The sequence below is a fragment of the Oncorhynchus tshawytscha genome, linkage group LG06 (genome assembly GCF_018296145.1).
Source record: "Oncorhynchus tshawytscha isolate Ot180627B linkage group LG06, Otsh_v2.0, whole genome shotgun sequence".
In the NCBI taxonomy this organism is placed as follows: domain Eukaryota; kingdom Metazoa; phylum Chordata; class Actinopteri; order Salmoniformes; family Salmonidae; genus Oncorhynchus; species Oncorhynchus tshawytscha.
In genome coordinates this window covers 23,991,696-24,011,157 of record NC_056434.1, presented here as the reverse complement: position 1 = coordinate 24,011,157, position 19,462 = coordinate 23,991,696, and the positions used below count along the sequence as shown (strand labels likewise).

Below are 19,462 nucleotides of genomic sequence, written 5' to 3'. Positions count from 1 at the left end.
GTGCATCTGCCAGAGAGAAGGCATGTAGTCCGATGGAATAAAACATGTCATTCTTCCCAATGTTCCTTCCCCTTTCTTCCCACCCTGACATTAGAATCATTCGGCATGTTGACGGTTTGACTATATGACCCATTAGTTTACAGATCACACACACACACATCTCCCACTTACATGTTACAGTGATTAATGAGTGGGCATCTGGCAAACTGTGCTGGGGAGAGACTACTCCAGTGTTCAGGGGGTAGGGGATTGTAAAAGGAAGGTTGCCTGGCATGCTCCAGCAGGACCAACCCACTAGCAGCTGAGCAACAGCAGCACTACCACCATGGTCCCAGCAGGGGGCACCCCACCACAAGTCAACCCATACTACTGCTCCAAGACATGTTCTTGGGGTTATGGGGATCACTTATTGGAAATCGTAACAGCACAACATAAAACAAACTTGAGGGGAGGTTCATGGGGCCCTCTCTCTTCCATCAATACTGCCTGATAATGACTGACTGTTTAGACGAGTGGGGTTGTATGTGTTCATCTCTGCATACAATACTACATTACATTTACAACCAAATCATCTGCCACCACAAATTATGATGACTGAATCCCAGATAATTATCAGGTTGTCCTGAACAGTTGTGAAATCCTCAGATTCCAGTGTTTCTCTTAACCTTCACACAGACCCGCTCTTTGAGGTGCAGACTCTGGGCGGTTCCTCCGCACCAAGACACTTCTCAGCTCACCGCTGGCTGACAAACAGCACTAGATTACAGGATCCCTGGCTCGTTAAACACACTGTTTAACCAGGAGGTAACAGACATACTGTAACTGCTGGGTAAATTTACACATCCCAGCCCCTTGCCCATGCTGGAGGTGGTCACCCTCCCAAACCAGAAGGGGGGTGGGACGTAAGTGCATCTCCTACGTCTCTCTGAGGGGAATGGAGGGGGACCACAGAGGGTCAGGAGTGTGCAGCTAAAGCAGAGAAGACATGCCCTGGAGCCTGATAGCAGTTACAAAGGCATTCTAATGGAAGCCAGTCACACACAGCCAGTCACCCTCCCCTCTCTGTGGCCTTGAAATCTGGTATTGGGGATCATCTGTTTCTCTCTGCCTCTCATGCATGCAGCATGGATCTATAACACCCAGATAGAGAGAGACCCTGTTCTGAGTCTGGGTCCTGGGACATTCATCTGCGTTTTGGGTTTAATTAGACACTGCGGAGAACAGAATTAGGATCAGAGTTCACTGGATTAGAAAAAAAAAATACAGGATACTTAAAAATAAAATAAAAACTCTCAGAAATGCAATATTAACTCTATTGGAATCCTGGCATAGAGATGCAGCTGAAGAGCTTTCAGCTCTGGTCACTAGCCTAGAGCCTCCTCATCCTTTGTTAGTTTGAGGGTGAGTGTGACCGCTTGCTGATGTTGGCGAGAAAAGCAAATGAATAACCAAACACTGACACGTGGAGAAATAATATATGTATTATCCTTTATACAGTGGCAAGAAAAAGTATGTGAAATTGGAAATACCTGTATTTCTGCATAAATTAGTCATACAATTTGATCTGATCTTCGTATAGGTCACAACAATAGACAAAGTCTGCTTAAACTAATAACACAAACAATGATACGTTTTCATGTCTTTATTGAACACACAGTGTAAACATTCACAGTACAGGGTTGAAAAAGTATGTGAACCCTTGGATTTAATAACTGGTTGACTCTCCTTTGGCAGCAATAACCTCAACCAAATGTTTTCTGTAGTGGAGGATCAGACCGGCACAACAGTCAGGAGGAATTTTGGACCATTCCTCCTTACAAAACTGTTTCAGTTCAGCAATATTCTTGGGATGTCTGGTGTGAACTGCTCTTGAGGTCATGCCACAGTATCTCAAATTGGGTTGAGGTCAGGACTCTGACTGGGCCACTCCAGAAGGCATATCATCTTCTGTTGAAGCCATTCTGCTGTTGATTTATTTCTGTGTTTTGGGTCGTTGTCCTGTTGAAGCTCAACAGAAGTTGGGTGACGCAATTGGCGGACAGACAGCCTAACATTCCCCTGCAAAATGTCTTGATAAACTTGGGAATTCATTTTTCTGTCGATGATAGCAAGCTGTCCAGGTAGCAAAGCAGCCCCAAACCATGATGCTCCCTCCACCATACTTTACAGTTGGGATGAGGTTTTGATGTTGGTGTGCTGTGCCTTTTTCTCTCCACACAGTGTGTTCCTTCCAAACAACTCAACTGTAGTTTCATCTGTCCACAGAATATTTTGGAACATCCAGGTGCACTTTTACAATTTTCAGACTTGCAGCAATGCTTTTGTTTGGACGGCAGTGGCTTCTTCCGTGGTGTCCATGGAAACCATTCATTAGTGTTTTACGTATCGTAGACTCGTCAGAGATGTCAGCATGTTCCAGAGATTTCTGTAAGTCTTTAGCTGACACTAGGATTCTTCTTAACCTCATTGAGCATTCTGCACTGTGCTCTCGCAGTCCTCTTTGCAGGACGGCCACTCCTAGGGAGAGTAGCAACAATGCTGAACTTTCTCAATTTATAGATAATTTGTCTTACCGTGGACTGATGAACATCAAGGCTTTTAGAGATACTTTTGTAACACTTTCCAGCTTTATGCAAGTCAACAATTCTTAATCTTAAATCTTCTGAGATCTCTTCAGGCAATGCTTCTTGTAAATAGAAAACTCACATTTTGTGAGCAAGGCAGCTCTAACTAACATCTCCAATCTCATCGATTAGACTCCAGGTTAGCTGACTCCTGACTCCAATTAGCTTTTGGAGAAGTCATTAGCCTAGGGGTTCAGATACTTTTTCCAACCTACACTGTGAATGTTTAAATTATGTTTTCAATATAGACAAGAAAAATACAATAATTTGTGTGTTATTAGTTTAAGCACACTATGTTTGTCTATTGTTGTGACTTAGATTAAGATCAGATTAAATTTGATGACCAATTTATGCAGAAATCCAGGAAATTCCAAAGGGTTCACATACTTTTCCTAGACTCTGTAGGCCTATTATTACCAAAAAGAACTTGAACCATTTCCTACCATCTAAAAACCAACCCCTACTTCATCTTCCATCCACCCCCCTCATGCTGCTGTCCCAGATCAATTACACCCCCTGGCCCCCATCTCCCCAAACACTCCACTTAAATGGTGCATTTCCATTCAGGATTTACCATGGTGTTTTACCCAAAAGGCTCAGACTTTTCTGTTTCTATATCGCGGGCCGGCACCAGTCTCTCTCTGGGCCACAGTTAGGGCCAAAGCCAGGCCACTGGATATTTTCAGCTTGAATTTACATTTATTTTTATTAATTTTTTATTTTACCTTTATTTAACTAGGCAAGTCAGTTAAGAACAAATTCTTCTTTTCAATGACGGCCTAGGAACAGTGGGTTAACTGCCTGTTCAGGGGCAGAACGACAGATTTGTACCTTGTCAGGGATTTGAACTTTTCGGTTACTAGTCCAATGCTCTACCCACTAGGCTACGCCTTTTCACAAAGCAACTGTTTTGATTATGCAGAGGTTGTTGATTCTGCTCACTGTCAGCCCTAGCTATGGAAACAACTTCCGTAGCATAACATAATGGTGTATACACTTGAGTAACACTGTTTCAGTGGAAAAGCAGCAAGAGAGCCACAACAGCCCAGCCACAACACAGGGCACTAACCAAACACAGAATAGAACTACTCCAAAGAGGATGCATCACAAATTACAACCAATGTCCTCTGCAGTGTACTCCACCTATAAAGGCTTCCGCAACCGTTTGGTCGAGTTGGTCCATATATTATGACGACATTTTAGACTTGAGTTTTTTGGGGGGCTGTTCGGGCACACAATATCTTTTCTGGAGGCAAGCCGTAGTTCGGAGCCGAAGTCTACACCTCTTCGTCTGTGATTGGTCAACAGTAGGGATTCTTCAATAAAGTCTGTTGTCATTGAATAAGAAACCACTTGTTTCATGCAACAACAAAAAAATATGAAAAATACTGCACCAAACATTTTAGTTGGATGTAAAATTGCACGACTAAAATCTCCTCGGCAAAAACGTCAAAATTATTATTTTTTATTTCAACTTTATTTAACCAGGTAGGCTAGTTGAGAACAAGTTCTCATTTGCAACTGCGACATGGCCTAGATAACGCAAAGCTGTGTGACACAGACAACACAGAGTTACACATGGAGTAAACAGTAAACAAATCAATAACACAGTAGAAAAAATAAAGTCTATATACAGTGTGCGCAAAAGGCATGAGGGGGTAGGCAATAAATAGGCCATAGGAGTGAATAATTACAATATAGCAGATTAACACTGGAATGATAAATGAGCAGATGATGTGCAGGTAGAGATACTGGTGTGCAAAATAGAAAAGTAAATAAAATAAAAACAGTATGGGGATGAGGTAGGTAGATTGGGTGGGTTATTTACAGATGGACTATGTACAGTTGCAGCGATCGGTTAGCTGCTCAGATAGTTGATGTTTAAAGTTGGTGAGGGAAATAAAAGTCTCCAACTTCTGCGATTTTTGCAATTCGTTCCAGTCATTGGCAGCAGAGAACTGGAAGAAAAGGTGGCCAAATGAGATGTTGGCTTTGGGGATGATCAGTGAGATATATCTGCTGGAACGTGTGCTACAGGTGGGTGTTGTTATCGTGACCAGTGAACTGAGATAAGGCAGAGCTTTACCTAGCATAGACCTATAGATGACCTGGAGCCAGTGGGTCTGGCAACGAATATGTAGCGAGGGCTGACTAGAGCATACAGGTCGCAGTGGTGGGTGGTATAAGGTGATTTGGTAACAAAACAGATGGCACTGTGATAGACTGCATCCAGTTTGCTGAGTAGTGTTGGAAGTTATTTTGTGGATGACATCGCCGAAGTCGAGGATCGGTAGGATAGTCAGTTTTACCAGGGTAAGTTTGGCAGCGTGAGTGAAGGAGGCTTTGTTGCGAAATAGAAAGCCGATTCTATATTTGATTTTGGATTGGAGATGTTTGATATGAGTCTGGAAGGAGAGTTTACAGTCTAGCCAGACACCTAGGTATTTACAGTTGTCCACATATTGTAGGTCAGAACCGTCCAGGGTGGTGATGCTAGTCGGGCGAGCGGGTGCGGGCAGCGAACGGTTGAAAAGCATGCATTTTGTTTTACTAGTGTTTAAGACCAGTTGGAGACCACAGAAGGTGTGTTGTATGGCATTGAAGCTCGTTTGGAGGTTAGTTAGCACAGTGTCCAAGGAAGGGCCAGTAGTATACAGAATGGTTTGTCTGCATAGAGGTGGATCAGGAAATGGCCCGCAGCAAGAGCGACATAATTGATATATACAGAGAAGAGTCGGCCCGAGAATTGAACCCTGTGGTACCCCCATAGAGACTGCCAGAGGTCCGGACAACATGCCCTCCAATTTGATACAGTGAACTCTGTCTGCAAAGTAGTTAGTGAACCAGGCGAGGCAGTCATTAGAAAAACCAACGCTATTGAGTCTGCCTATAAGAATACGGTGATTGACAGAGTCGAAAGCCTTGGCCAGGTTGATGAAGACGGCTGCACAGTACTGTCTTTTATCGATGGCGGATATGATATCATTTTTTACCTTGAGCGTGGCTGAGGTGCACCCGTGACCGGCTCGGAAACCGGATTGCACAGCGGAGAAGGTACGGTGGGATTCGAAATGGTCAGTGATCTGTTTTTTAACTTGGCTTTCGAAGACTTTAGATAGGCAGGGCAGGATGAATATAGGTCTGTAACAGTTTGGGTCTAGGGTGTCACCCCCTTTGAAGAGGGGGATGACCGCGGCAGCTTTCCAATCTCTAGGGATCTCAGACGATACGAAAGAGAGGTTGAACAGGCTGGTTATAGGGGTTGCAACAATGGCGGCGGATAGTTTTAGAAAGAGAGGGTCCAGATTATCTAGTCCAGCTGATTTGTACAGGTCCAGTTTTTGCAGCTCTTTCAGAACATCTGCTGTCTAGATTTGGGTGAAGGAGAAGCTGGGGAGGGCTTGGGCGAGTAGCTGCGGGGTGGGGGGGAGCTGTTGGCCGGGGTTGGAGTAGACAGGACGAAGGCATGGCCAGCTGTTGAGAAATGCTTATAGAAATGTTTGATTATCATGGATTTATCAGTGGTGACCGTGTTACCTAGCCTCAGTGCAGTGGGCAGCTGGGAGGAGGTGCTCTTGTTCACCATGGACTTTAGTGTCCCAAAACCTTTTGGAGTTAGAGCTACAGGATGCGAATTTCTGCTTGAAGAAGATAGCCTTTGCTTTCCTGACTGACTGCGTGTATTGGTTCCTGACTTCCCTGAACAGTTACATATCGCGGGGACTATTCGATGCTATTGCAGTCAGCCACAGGATGTTTTTGTGCTGGTCAAGGGCAGTCAGGTCTGGAGTGAACCAAGGGCTATATCTGTTCTTAGTTCTAGAATTTTTGAATAGGGAATGCTTATTTAAGATGGTGAGGAAATTACTTTTAAAGAATGTCCAGGCATCCTCGACTGACGGGATGAGGTCAATATCTTTCCAGGATACCCGGGCCAGGTCGATTAGAAAGGCCTGCTCGCAGATGTGTTTTAGGGAGCGTTTGACAGTGATGAGGGGTGGTCGTTTGACCGCGGACCCATAGCGGATACAGGCAATGAGGCAGTGATCACTGAGATCCTGATTGAAAACAGCAGAGGTGTATTTGGAGGGCAAGTTGGTCAGGATAATGTCTGAGGGTGCCCATGTTTACAGATTTAGGGTTCTACCTGGTGGGTTCCTTGATGCTTTGTGTGAGATTGAGGGCATCTAGCTTAGATTGTTGGACTGCCGGGGTGTTAAGCATATCCCAGTTTAGGTCACCTAACAGAACGAACTCTGAAGCTAGATGGGGGGCGATCAATTCACAAATGGTGTCCAGGGCACAGCTGGGAGCGAGGGGGTCGATAGCAGGCGGGAACAGTGAGATAATTATTTTTGGAGAGGTTCATTTTTAAAATGAGAAGTTGAAACTGTTTGGGTATAGACCTGGAAAGTATGACAGCCTGCAAAGTTCTATCTCTGCAGTAGATTGCAACTCCTCCCCCTTTGGCAGTTCTATCTTGATGGAAAATGTTGTAGTTGGGTATGGAAATCTCAGAATTGTTGGTGGCCTTCCTCAGCCAGGATTCAGACACGGCAAGGACATCAGGGTTGGCGGAGTGTGCTAAAGTAGTGAGTAAAACAAACTTAGGGAGGAGGCTCCTGATGTTGAAATGCATGAAACCAAGGGTTTTTCGATCACAAAAGTCAACAAATGAAGGTGCCTGGGGACACGCAGGGCCTGAGTTTACCTCCACATCACCCGAGGAACAGAGGAGGAGTCGGATGAGGGTACGGCTAAAGGCTATAAACAGGTCGCCTAGAGGGTTGGGGACAAAGAATAAAAGGAGTAGATTTCTGGGCGTGGTAGAATAGATTCAGGGCATAATGTGCAAACAGGGGTATGGTGGGGTGTGGCTTCAGCGGAGGATGCCCAGGCACTGAGTGATGATAAGAGAAGTTGTATCTCTGGATAAGCTGGCTATAATGTGTGGGAGCTGGGACAAAGGAGGTATAATGAGTGGAACTAGGGGCTCCATTGTAAACGAAAACAATGATAACTAACCTAAACAACAGTATACAAGGCATATTGACATATGAGAGAGACATACAGCAAGACAAAGTAATCACAGGTGTTGATTTGGAGAGCTAGCTAAGACAACAACGGGTGAGACAACAACAGCTAATCAGCTAAAACAACAACAGGTAAAATGGCGATGAATGGGCAGAGAGGGTTGAAAAAATAAACAGAATGGAGTACCGTGATTAATGGACAGTCCAGCAGGCATCAGCTATGTAGCCAAGTGATCATAGGGTCCAGAGGGCAGCAATAGATGGAACAGGGAAGCCGCGGAGTGACACGGCGTTTAAAGTTAGTAGCCCGGGGCTAGTAGAAGTGTCTGCTCCGACGGAGGCCAGTTGAAGGCACAGCGGATGGAGTATTCGTCGGCAGACCAGTTGTAGTGGTGCGGCTGGGCGCCGTGTCGACTAAGGATCCAAGCCAGATGGCGAAAGAGGTATTGTAGTTGTAGTAATTTAGTGTTCTAGCCGGGAGATGCGCCTGTCTCACGGCTATTTGGTGCTAGCTTCGGGGCAGGGGTGTTAGCCACTATTGCCACTTGGTAGCAGCGGTGATCCGGTGCCAAGGTCCAGAGCTTATGGCAATTATCTGGTGGAGTAGTGTGTTCTAGCCGTGTTTGGGTGGAGTCCGGGTGAACAACTGAGTAGGCCGAGATAGCTTCGGTACTGGGTAACTCGGTGGGTGCTAGATAGCTGTGAAGATCAGGAGTAATGGTCCAGGGTTTACGGTATGAATCCGGCGTTGTAGTGGAGAGACAGTCCGTTACTGCTAGGCTGGCGAGTATTATCCAGGCAAAAAACAAAAAAAGGGCTGGTATCTGTGCAGAAGGTAAAGGCTGCTAGCAGTGGCTAACAATGACTAAATAGCTTTAGTTAATTAGCTTCTGATGGCTAGGTGGTTCTTGCTATAGGGTCTAAAAATAATAGCGGTTCCGTATCACATTGGGTGAAGCAGGTTACCGGAAGGTATAATTTAACTAAAATGGAGAAGAGATTGAAAATAAAATTGAAATATATAAAAAAAATACAAAAGTACACGAGAGGATGAACAAAACACGTCTGCACTGCTACGACATCTTGGAATAATATTTTAGTTGGATGTAAAATTGCACGACTAAAATGTCCTCGTCAAAAATGTCAAAATTAATGACAGATTTATTGAGTTATCTTAGATTCATTCTGACTATTTTGAGGAAGTGTATACTGGCTATGGTGTCTCAAACATAACTATTGTGCTTTTTTCTCATTTTTCAAGCGAGCACACTAGTTTGGTTTGCCAGATATCGGCATTAACCTAATGGAGAGCCTGGAATGGAATAAATGGAACGGTTTCAAACAAACATTTATTACATTCCAGCCATTACAATGAGCCTGTCCTCCTATAGCGCCTCCCACCAGTCTCCCCTGAACCCATGGTAACTCATGGGGGTCAAAATCATGGTACAACAACAGTTGACATACCACATACAGTTAGTTGTGACAGCGGCTGTTCTGTGGTACAAACTAGCTGACAGCTTTGACCAATGATAGTCTCACTCACCCCCCCCTCTTCCGGAGGGCAAGTCCAAATGAATTAGCCTTCCTCTCAGTTAATTAAATACTGGTTCACATGATCTCTGGAAACACACTCTCCATAAATAGACCCTGTCCCTGATGACCCAGAGCTGCATGGATGGATGGCTGGTTGAACCCCCTCTCACTCCCCCCTCGTTCTTTCATTACAAGAACATTAACTGGGCAGTGTGAGGGGGACAGAGGGAGAGACTAAGAGTCAGGTGAAGAGAAAATGCAGATAGGGAGGGACCGGATGTAGAGTAGTGAAGAACAGTTAGAGAGCGACTGATTGAAAGGGCTATGGGGACAGACATACAGATGGACACACAGGGTACATTTCCCAGGAGATTATTAACATTCCTGGCTTTTTATCTCTACTTTCTTCCTGTCAACATACTAATGGCCAACCAAAAATTACCCATGGGGCAGTGCCCGGCCAGACCCCTTGCTCCTCTCTTCACCTCGCCCACAGAAAGGGGCTCCTGGTGCTTATAGTCGGTATGCCTGTAGCTCTTTACCACTGACAAACACAGAACTCTCCTCCCCTAACTAACAGACATGTGGGCTTGAATCGGAGTCAAATGAGACATCTGGCCGACACACACTAAAAAGAGAAGGGAGAAAGAGGGGGAAGGGAGAGGAAAGAAAGGGTAAGAGGGGGAAGGGAAGAGAGAGAATGTGAGTAGGGATGTTTCAGTGGGACTGAATTCAGTAGTGATAAACACTATTGTTCAGGAGAAAAGGGATGGCTGCAGTAGGGTCAAAGGTCATCTCTATTGTGATAAAGATCTGCAACTCACAAGGATGGACATAGGGCACAATCTTGATAACCTCAAACTGTTATAAATGATTAGCAAGTGTATTGGGTCCAAAAGGAAACACTCTGGTAGCCTTACAGATAGATTGGCTACACTCCACTGACTATAAAGACCTGATCTTAAAATAGACAATGTGAGCCAGTTTCTAGAGATGTGAGAGAGAGTGAGTAATGTATAAAAGTCTAACTTTGAACCTCTGAGTCTAAACAGAAACAGCACGTGTGAGGTCATAGAGGACATGTGCACACTCTGCAGCAGCAGCGCCTCCCACACACAGTCACTCACACACTCTGCAGCAGCAGCGCCTCCCACACAGTCACTCACACACTCTGCAGCAGCAGCGCCTCCCACACACAGTCACTCACACACTCTGCAGCAGCAGCGCCTCCCACACACAGTCACTCACACACTCTGCAGCAGCAGCGCCTCCCACACACAGTCACTCACACACTCTGCAGCAGCAGCGCCTCCCACACACAGTCACTCACACACTCTGCAGCAGCAGCGCCTCCCACACACAGTCACTCACACACTCTGCAGCAGCAGCACCTCCCACACACAGTCACTCACACACTCTGCAGCAGCAGCTCCTCCCACACACAGTCACTCACACACTCTGCAGCAGCAGCGCCTCCCACACACAGTCACTCACACACTCTGCAGCAGCAACACCTCCCACACACAGTCACTCACACACCCAGCAGCAGCAGCGCTCCCACACAGTCACTCACACACTCTGCAGCAGCAGCGCCTCCCACACGCAGTCACTCACACACTCTGCAGCAGCAACGCCTCCCACACACAGTCACTCACACACCCAGCAGCAGCAGCGCCACCCACACACAGTCACTCACACACTCTGCAGCAGCAGCGCCTCCCACACACAGTCACTCACACACCCAGCAGCAGCAACGCCTCCCACACACAGTCACTCACACACCCAGCAGCAGCAACGCCTCCCACACACAGTCACTCACACACCCAGCAGCAGTCTCACTGATCACACACATTATCTTGCTGTGTCTTACCGCCAAGGGCCATAATAAATCATTGAGAAATACATTTCTCAATTACTTTCTTAGTGGTTCTGTCATCTTGTAATGTGATGAGATTTCCTTTACGATTCACCTGGAACATCGATTTCTGAAAACATCCTTTCTTTTCATGGTTCTATGCTTCTAAGGTAATGCTATCCTTTTGGTCAGTGAACAGTAAACAAGGGTTAGCAGATGACATTAAAAAGATGAGTTGGATGAAACCAATAGGTGAAAATAGACTGGCATTGAATATGGGATGGTGGAGGACTGTGTTATATAGGCTAGGGGAAGATGAATGGGTAGTAGAGGAGATGTGGGCCAAGCCAAGGCCTCAGTACAAACACTGGTGAGTGAACTACACAAAGAAAACTACAGTTAATCCCATAGATTACTCAGCCAAAGCCTGGGTCCCCTGCCAGGTCAGCAAGCAAGCCAGTCAGAGCTAAGCCTGTCAGACCTTCTTATCAGAACGCACACAGAGAGCTTACACACAACCAGGAGACAGACAGGCAGGCAGGCAAGTAGACACAGACATAATGGCTAACAGGAGATAACACAGACTGGGATCCACTGCTAGGCACTGACTGTGAGTAAAGAGAAGCTCCACTTCCAAGTGTTGTGCAGGGTTGTAAATTCTTAGGTCTTGTGAGGTGAGTTGTTACAGTGGGCTGTTTAGACTCCACTTTGTTCCTACAGTATATCATGGATTTGGATAACCTTGTACAGCAGCACGGATCTTTCCAATCTTTCCAAAGTTAGCTACAGAAACTGCCAGCTGGCCAAAAAGCCAGGAAACAGGTTTAAATCCTTCCCAGATTTTTGGAGGGAAAAAAATTGTCCCGAGCCAAAGTTCTGTGGCATCAGTCTCAGAGTGACAGCGGAACAGTGGAGACACTTCCAAGCGACTGGGCTCTAACAAGCGAGTGGATTCACTTTCAGTCATGACCCAAACAGAGCCCTAGCCTGTCAAAACAGTGAACCCAGCTGGCTTCCATTACAGCCAATCTTCACACAGCTACAGCTCACTCTACTTGCCTGAAAGTGCACTCTCTAACACTCTCACAGTGATAGAGGTAGAGTTTCGCAATAGTGTGCATCTAAATGTGTTATATTGAGTTGCACCCCTTTTGACCTCAGAACAGCTTCAATTCGTTAGGGCATGGACTCTACAAGGAGTCAAAAGCATTCCACAAGGACGCTGGCCCATGTTCACTCCAATGCTTCCCACAGCTGTGTCAAGTTGGCTGCATGTCCTTTGGGTGGTGGACCAGTCTTGATACACACAGGAAACTGTTGAGCGTGAAAAACCCAGCAGCATTGCAGATCTTGATACAAACTGGTGCACCTGACTCCTACTACCACAACCCGTTCCAAAGGCACTTCAATCCTTTGTCCTGCCCATTCACCCTCTGAATGGCACACATACACAATCCATGTGTCAACTGTCTAATGGCTTAAAAACCCTTCTTTAACTGGTCTCCTCCCACTCATCTACACTGACACAAGTGACATCAATAAGGGATCATGGCTTTCACCTGGTCAGTCGGTGTCATGGGAAGAGCAGGTGTTCTTAATGTTTTGTACACTCAGTGTCTCTCACTGTCTCTCTCAAACACTTTTGTGCTTGTTCGCTCTTCCACACTTCATTTTGTACGTGTAACATTTGGCCCAGCTGGGGTATGCAGTGGTTAGAGCCAAAACTAATTAAAGAGAGGCCCATATGTAACAAGGCTGAAAGTAGGGATGTAATGATTCACAGATAGACATTTGAACCGGGGACCGATGCGTAACATGCGAGTGCATCGGTCCGTGGAAGCCCAAACAGATCCAAATGAAGCATGCATCCATAAGAAAACCAATTCAAACGTTACGAATCGCCAGTTTACTAAAAAAATGTTTCACTCATTCATTTCGGCCTCATTCTGAAAATACATCTAATCTGTTGTGACTGAATTGATGCTTCCTCTTCTTCAGCCTATCAAAATGTTATGCATGTAACGGAGTATGACGTTGATCTACAAGTCAGATAACAACTGTGTACAGTTCGCGCCAACGACAGGTAGGCCTACCCAATCCCTGTTCTAATATTCGTAGGCTACATCTACACAGCACCTTCAGCATTCAGATGTTTGTAAAATGGCTTTCACAAAATATTAAATCATAGGCTTCATTAATTGAAGGACAACCAATGTCATTTGCTGGGTCACTGTTACCAAATGCATTTTTGGTCACATTTCACATCTTGTTGATTGCACATTAACTACTGATTGGGACTTTGATTGCCAGGTTCACCGTACTAAATGACAACTGTCAGTGCTTTTGGTCATTTTTACATGAACAGGGTAAAGGTGTTATTTAATAACACGGACAGGAATAATTATTTGCGATTCGCACTGGTCGGGACTCTCCTCCGTAACGCCTCGATCACACCAATGGAACTCTGTGTTTGCATTGCAGAGGATGTTACGCCTTGATCACACCGACAGTATCTTGTGTTTTGGTACACCAGAAGTAAACTCAGCAAAAAAAGAAATGTCCTCTCACTGTCAACTGTGTTTATTTTCAGCAAACTTAACAATGTGTAAATATTTGTATGAACATAACAACAACAGACATAAATTTAACAAGTTCCACATACATGTGACTAACATAAATGGAATAAAATCAAGTGACACTAAATGGGTCAAAATCAAGTGACACTCTAGCTGCATTAAGTACTGCAGTGCATCTCCTCCTCAGACTGCACCAGATGTGCCAGTTCTTGCTGTGCAATGTTACCCTACTCTTCCACCAATTATGGCCGATTACATTGCACTCCACAAAGAGACTGTGTGGCAGGCTGACCACCTGTTACGCGAGTGCAGCAAGGAGCCAAGGTAAGTTGCTAGCTAGCATTAAACTGATCTTATAAAAAACAATCAATCTTAACATAATCACTAGTTAACTACACATGGTTTATCTAGCGTGTCCTGCGTTGCATATAATCAATGCGATGCCTGTTAATTTATCTTTGAATCACAGCCTACTTCGCCAAACGGGTGATGATTTAACAAGCGCATTGGCGAAAAAAGCACTGTCGCTGCACCAATGTACCTAAACATAATGCCTTTCTTTTCAATGCTTCAAGCATTGCGCTGTTTATGACTTCAAGCCTATCAACTCCTTAGATTAGGCTGGCAATACTAAAGTGCCTATAAGAACATCCAATAATCAAAGGTAAATGAAATACAAATGGTATAGAGAGAAATAGTCCTATAATTCCTAGAATAACTAGGACCTAAAACTTCTTAACTGGGAATATTGAAGACTCATGTTAAAAAGGAACCACCAGCTTTCAGATGTTCTCATTTTCTGAGCAAGGAACTTAAACGTTAGCTTTTTTACATGGCACATATTGCACTTTCTCCAACACTGTTTTTGCATTATTTAAACCAAATTGAGTATGTTTCATTATTACTAAATTGATTTTATTTATGGATTAAGTTAAAATAAAAGTGTTCATTCAGTATTGTTGTAATTGTCTTCATTACAAATATATATTTATATAAATCAATAATATTAAAAAGCGGCAGATTAATCGGTATCGACCCTTTTGGTCCTCCAATAATCGGTATCGGCGTTGAAAAATCATAATCGGTCAACCTCTAGACACAACAGTAGTAGGCCTGATTACCAACAATGACGAGACCCTAGGAGAGTGGTGCCAGGAAAATAACCTCTCCCTCAATGTCAACAAAACAAAGGAGCAGATTGTGGACTTCAGAAAAGAGCAGAGGGAGCACACCCCCATCCACAGACATTACCGCAGTGGAGAAGGAAGAAAGCTTCAATTTCCTCGGCACATCACGTCACTGACGATATGAAATGGTCCACCCACACAGACAGTGTGGTGAAGAAGGTGCACCAGCATCTCTTCAACCTCAGAAGGCTGAAGAAATTTGGCTTGGCCCCTAAAACCCTAAAACTTTTACAGATGCACCATGGAAAGCATCCTGTCAGGCTTTATCACCGCCTGGTACGGCAACTGCACCTCCCACAAGCGCAGGGCTCTCCAGAGGGTGGTGCGGTCTGCCCAACGCATCACCGGGGGCACACTGCCTGCCCTCCAGGACACCTTCAGCACCCGATGTCACAGGAAGGCCGAAAAGATAAATCAAGGACATCAACTACCCGAGCAACTACCTGTTCACCCCGCTATCGTCCAGAAGGCGAGGTCAGTACAGGTGCATCAAAGTTGGGACAGTGAGACTGAAAAACAGCTTCTATCTCAAGGCCATCAAACTGTTAAATAGCCATCCCTAACCGGCCTCCACCCGGTTACCCAACTCTGCACCTTAGAGGCTGTTGCCCTGTATACATAGACATGGAAGCACTGGCCACTTTAATAATAGAACACTTGTCACTTTAATAATATTTAAATAATGTTTACATACTGCTTTACTCATCTCATGTATATACTGTATTCTATTCTACTGTATTTTAGTCAATGCCACTCCGACATTGCTCAATCTAATATTTATACATTTCTTAATTCCATTATTTTAGATGTGTGGATTGTTGTGAATCTTTTTTAGATACTACTGCACAAGCATTTCACTACACCAGCAATAACATCTGCTAAATATATGTGTATGTGAACAATACAATTTGATTTGAATACTGTATACCCTGACATCAATTGCCTCATGCAGAGTGATGATTCAATAAATGATTCATGTGATTGTGTGTCTGAATGTATATAACCCATCAAGCCTACATTCTCTACCCATCTTATCTTCTTAGACACCAGATTCCAACAAGTTCATTCATACATTCTGTGGTTTGCTAATTCTTCAATCCACAAGTTTTCCAGTATAGAGATCTAGAGATGTACAAATAATTAACACATTGTCATAACTCAAATGTCCAATGACATTTCAACTTCAATTCCATGCAGAGACATCGGAAAAACACACCGATCCACACAATCCATTCAAACTAAATATTAAACCTCAAATGGCATGGTTTTACATTCCTTTTTCAGACAGACAGACAGACATAAAAAAATAAGCAGACAAAGTGACTCACCAACAACCATTAGTGTGAACTCAAAGCCCCTCTTCACTGACTTCCTGTACACCTGGTTTGGGAGGTTGGCGAACCCCACATACCCCTCCAGATTCCTCTGCTGGAAGAAAACACAGTTACTCTGGAATCTTCCGGGAGGACAAACACCTTGAGATTGTGTACACGGCATGTGCGTACACACTCCCACGGAGACAAAGAGTTGGTTTTAGATTCAAATTTCTCTGGCCGGGAGTGACAAAGCACCATTGAAGGAGAGGGGTAAAACTGGAACAGGGTTTTGGGGGTGAGGTGAGTAAAATGGGTAAGGTAGTCTAACTGCTCCCCCTGTTTATTTACCAGTTGTATCATATCCATCATATCCATCATCTGAGAGACGTCATCATGGAGACCATGGATCTCGCACCAGATGACAGCCAAGGCGTTCCCAAGTTGTGTGTTCTCCTTCTCTCTGGTACTGTATTTCTCCATTCCTCCCTCTCCCCCTGCCTGCTGTAATCTCATCCTCTCCCAGCGCGTTGTCATGCACGCTACACAAGGCAAGTACAATTGATTGCTGCTCACCCCTGCTAACGGCTCTCATGTGTGTCCCAATGGAAAACTCGGGTAGAGAGAGAGAGGGTCCACACTAGTCACTCCTACACAGCAACCCAGTGGGCCACTGTCTACCACCCTGAAAACATGTGTCCTCTCACTTATCCTACAGAATCAGGAAACAATAGGGCTGCTAAGATAGCAAACACTTTGTGGTATGTCCAGCCACCCAAGTCATAGTCTGTTCTCTCTGCTACCACATGGCAAGCAAGTCTAGAACCAACAGGACCCGGAATAGCTTCTACCCCCAAGCAATATATGCGGACTATCTGCATTGACCCTGTTTGTACTTACTCTTTTGACTCATCACATACGCTGCTGTTAAAGTTAACTATCTATCCTGTTGCCTAGTCACTTTATTCCTAGTTATATGTACAGTACCAATCAAAAGTTTGGACACACCTGCTCATTGAAGGGTTTTTCTTTATTTTTACTACATTGTAGAATAATAGTGAAGACATCAAAACGATGAAATAACACATGGAACCATGTTGTAACCAAAAAAAGGATTCAACAAATCCAAATATATTTTATATTTCAGAATCTTCAAAGTAGCCAGCCTTTGCACACTCTCAACCAGCTTCATCTGGAATGCTTTTCCAACAATCATGCTTTTCCTTCACTCTGCGGTCCAACTCATCCCAAACCATCTCAATTGGGTTGAGGTCAGGTGATTGTGAAGGCCAGGACATCTGATGCAGTACTCCATCACTCTCTTTCTTGGTCAAATAGCCCTTAAACAGCCTGGAGGTGTGTTGGGTCATTGTCCTGTTGGAAAACAAAGTATAGTCTCACAAAGCACAAACCAGATGGGATGGCATATTGCTGCAAAATGCTGTTGTAGCCATGCTGTGCCTTGAATTCTAAATAAATCACTGACCACAGAATTACATGTCACCAGCAAAGCACCCCCACACCATCACAGATGGTGCTTCACGGTGGGAACCACACATGCAGAGATCATCCATTCACCTACTCTGCGTCTCACAAAGACACGACGGTTGGAACAAAAAATCTCACATTTGGACTCATCAGACCAAAGGACAGATTTCCACCGGTCTAATGTCCATTGCTTGTGTTTCTTGGCCCAAGCAAGTCGCTTCCTCTTATTGGTGTCCTTTAGTAGTGGTTTCTTTGAGGCAATTCGACCATGAAGGCCTGATTCACGCAGTCTCCTCTGAACAGTTGATGTTGAGATGTGTCTGTTACTTGAACTCTGTGAAGCATTTATTTGGGCTGCAAGTTCTGAGGCTGATAATTCAAAAGGAACTTATCCTCTGCAGCAGTAAAAATAAAGAAACCCTGGAATGAATAGGTGTGTCCACACTTTGACTGGTACTGTACATATCTAGCCCAATTACCTCATATCCCTGCACATCAACCCAGTACTGGTAACTTGTGTATATATCCATGTTATCATTACGCATTGTGTATTTACTCCTTGTGTTATTATTTTTTAAATGTTTCTACTATTTCCTTTTTTTGCATTGTTGAGAAGGGCCCGTAAGTAAGCATTTCACTGTCACTTCAAAGCATTCCTGTTATTTACAAAGCATGTGACAAATACAATTGTATTTGATTTTATTTGTCTGATGTGTCTGAGTACAGGTAATTTCCCTTTGAGGAAAGGAGTTGGAGTTTTAAGCTCTGATACACTGTATGTGTGCTGAATTTACCTTAATCTGTGTGTGTATCATTAATCTGTGTGTGTATCATTAAATCAGGGCACATCATGTCAAAGAGAAATGGCATATTAAACCAGATAACCAGTAGTAGCAGAGACAAAAACACCTAGGCTATTCTGTCCATCACATAGGCCCTATAGCAAAGCCCATATCTATCTCTGCCAATACCGTACCTTTTCAGTTTCCCTGATAGGTCAAATGTGACATATGGTATTTTTTAATTATTATTATTATATATATTTAACTAGGCAAGTCAGTTAAGAACAAATTCTTATTTTCAATGACAGCCTAGTGGGTTAACTGCCTGTTCAGGGGCAGAATGACAGATTTGTACCATGTCAGCTCGGGGATTTGAACTTGCAACCTTTCAGTTACTAGTCCAAAGCTCTAACCACTAGGCTACCCTGCCACCCCGTATCAGGTCTGTGCATCAGCATGGGACAGTGGCATAATCACCCACAGCCCCCAATTGATCTGTATCAATCAAGAGTTATGCAATTTACTCACATCATTGGTGGAAAATAACAGGCCTAAGCAAAAGGGCACATATGTTTATTGTATGAAATGTATAATTTGCTGTTGTTTACAGGTCAGTATGTGTACAGGCGGCGGGCAAGTAAGTGATTTTAAATCAAATCAAATTTATTTATATAGCCCTTTGTACTGATATCTCAAAGTGCTGTACAAAAACCCAGCCTAAAACCCCAAACAGCAAGCAATGCAGGTGTAGAAGCCGTGTTTCTATGCAATGACCCAAGCAATTTCCATATTCGCTCCCTACCCATGCTGGGTTACAGAATGTTGTTGTGATGCCATCTAAGCGTTCTCATCACCTGGGGGTAACGCGTAAGTTCTAGGGCTGGCACAATTCCTGTATAATCATGTAACCAATGATTATGGAGGAAGACAGTCATGAAAATAAAACAAACATCCTAATTGTTTATATTTTGTTGTGTGGAACGAACAGCTCACTGAAGCACTGAGGTATATAATAACTGGAGACAGCATCCAAGATGGCTGACCGTTGTTGTCAACGTAATCTACTCC

The 19,462-nt window shown here is 44.2% G+C and overlaps 1 protein-coding gene across 4 annotated transcripts in view; it reads right to left on the bottom strand.

Annotated features, from left to right (window-relative positions):
- Window positions 1–19,462, bottom strand: part of LOC112252275 (septin-7) — a 39,975-nt gene that overhangs the window by 11,247 nt on the left and 9,266 nt on the right. For 2 of the 4 annotated variants that reach the window (XM_024423367.2, XM_024423368.2), the window contains exons 1-2: window positions 16,476–16,676; window positions 16,140–16,239 (exon numbers count right to left, since the gene is read on the bottom strand). In XM_024423367.2, coding sequence (XP_024279135.1) covers window positions 16,140–16,239; window positions 16,476–16,661 — 286 coding nt within the window. In that variant the 5' untranslated portion in view covers window positions 16,662–16,676. Of the gene's footprint in view, window positions 1–16,139; window positions 16,240–16,475; window positions 16,677–19,462 lie in introns of those variants that run through there. The other 2 variants (XM_024423369.2, XM_024423370.2) reach the window with 2 other exon arrangements.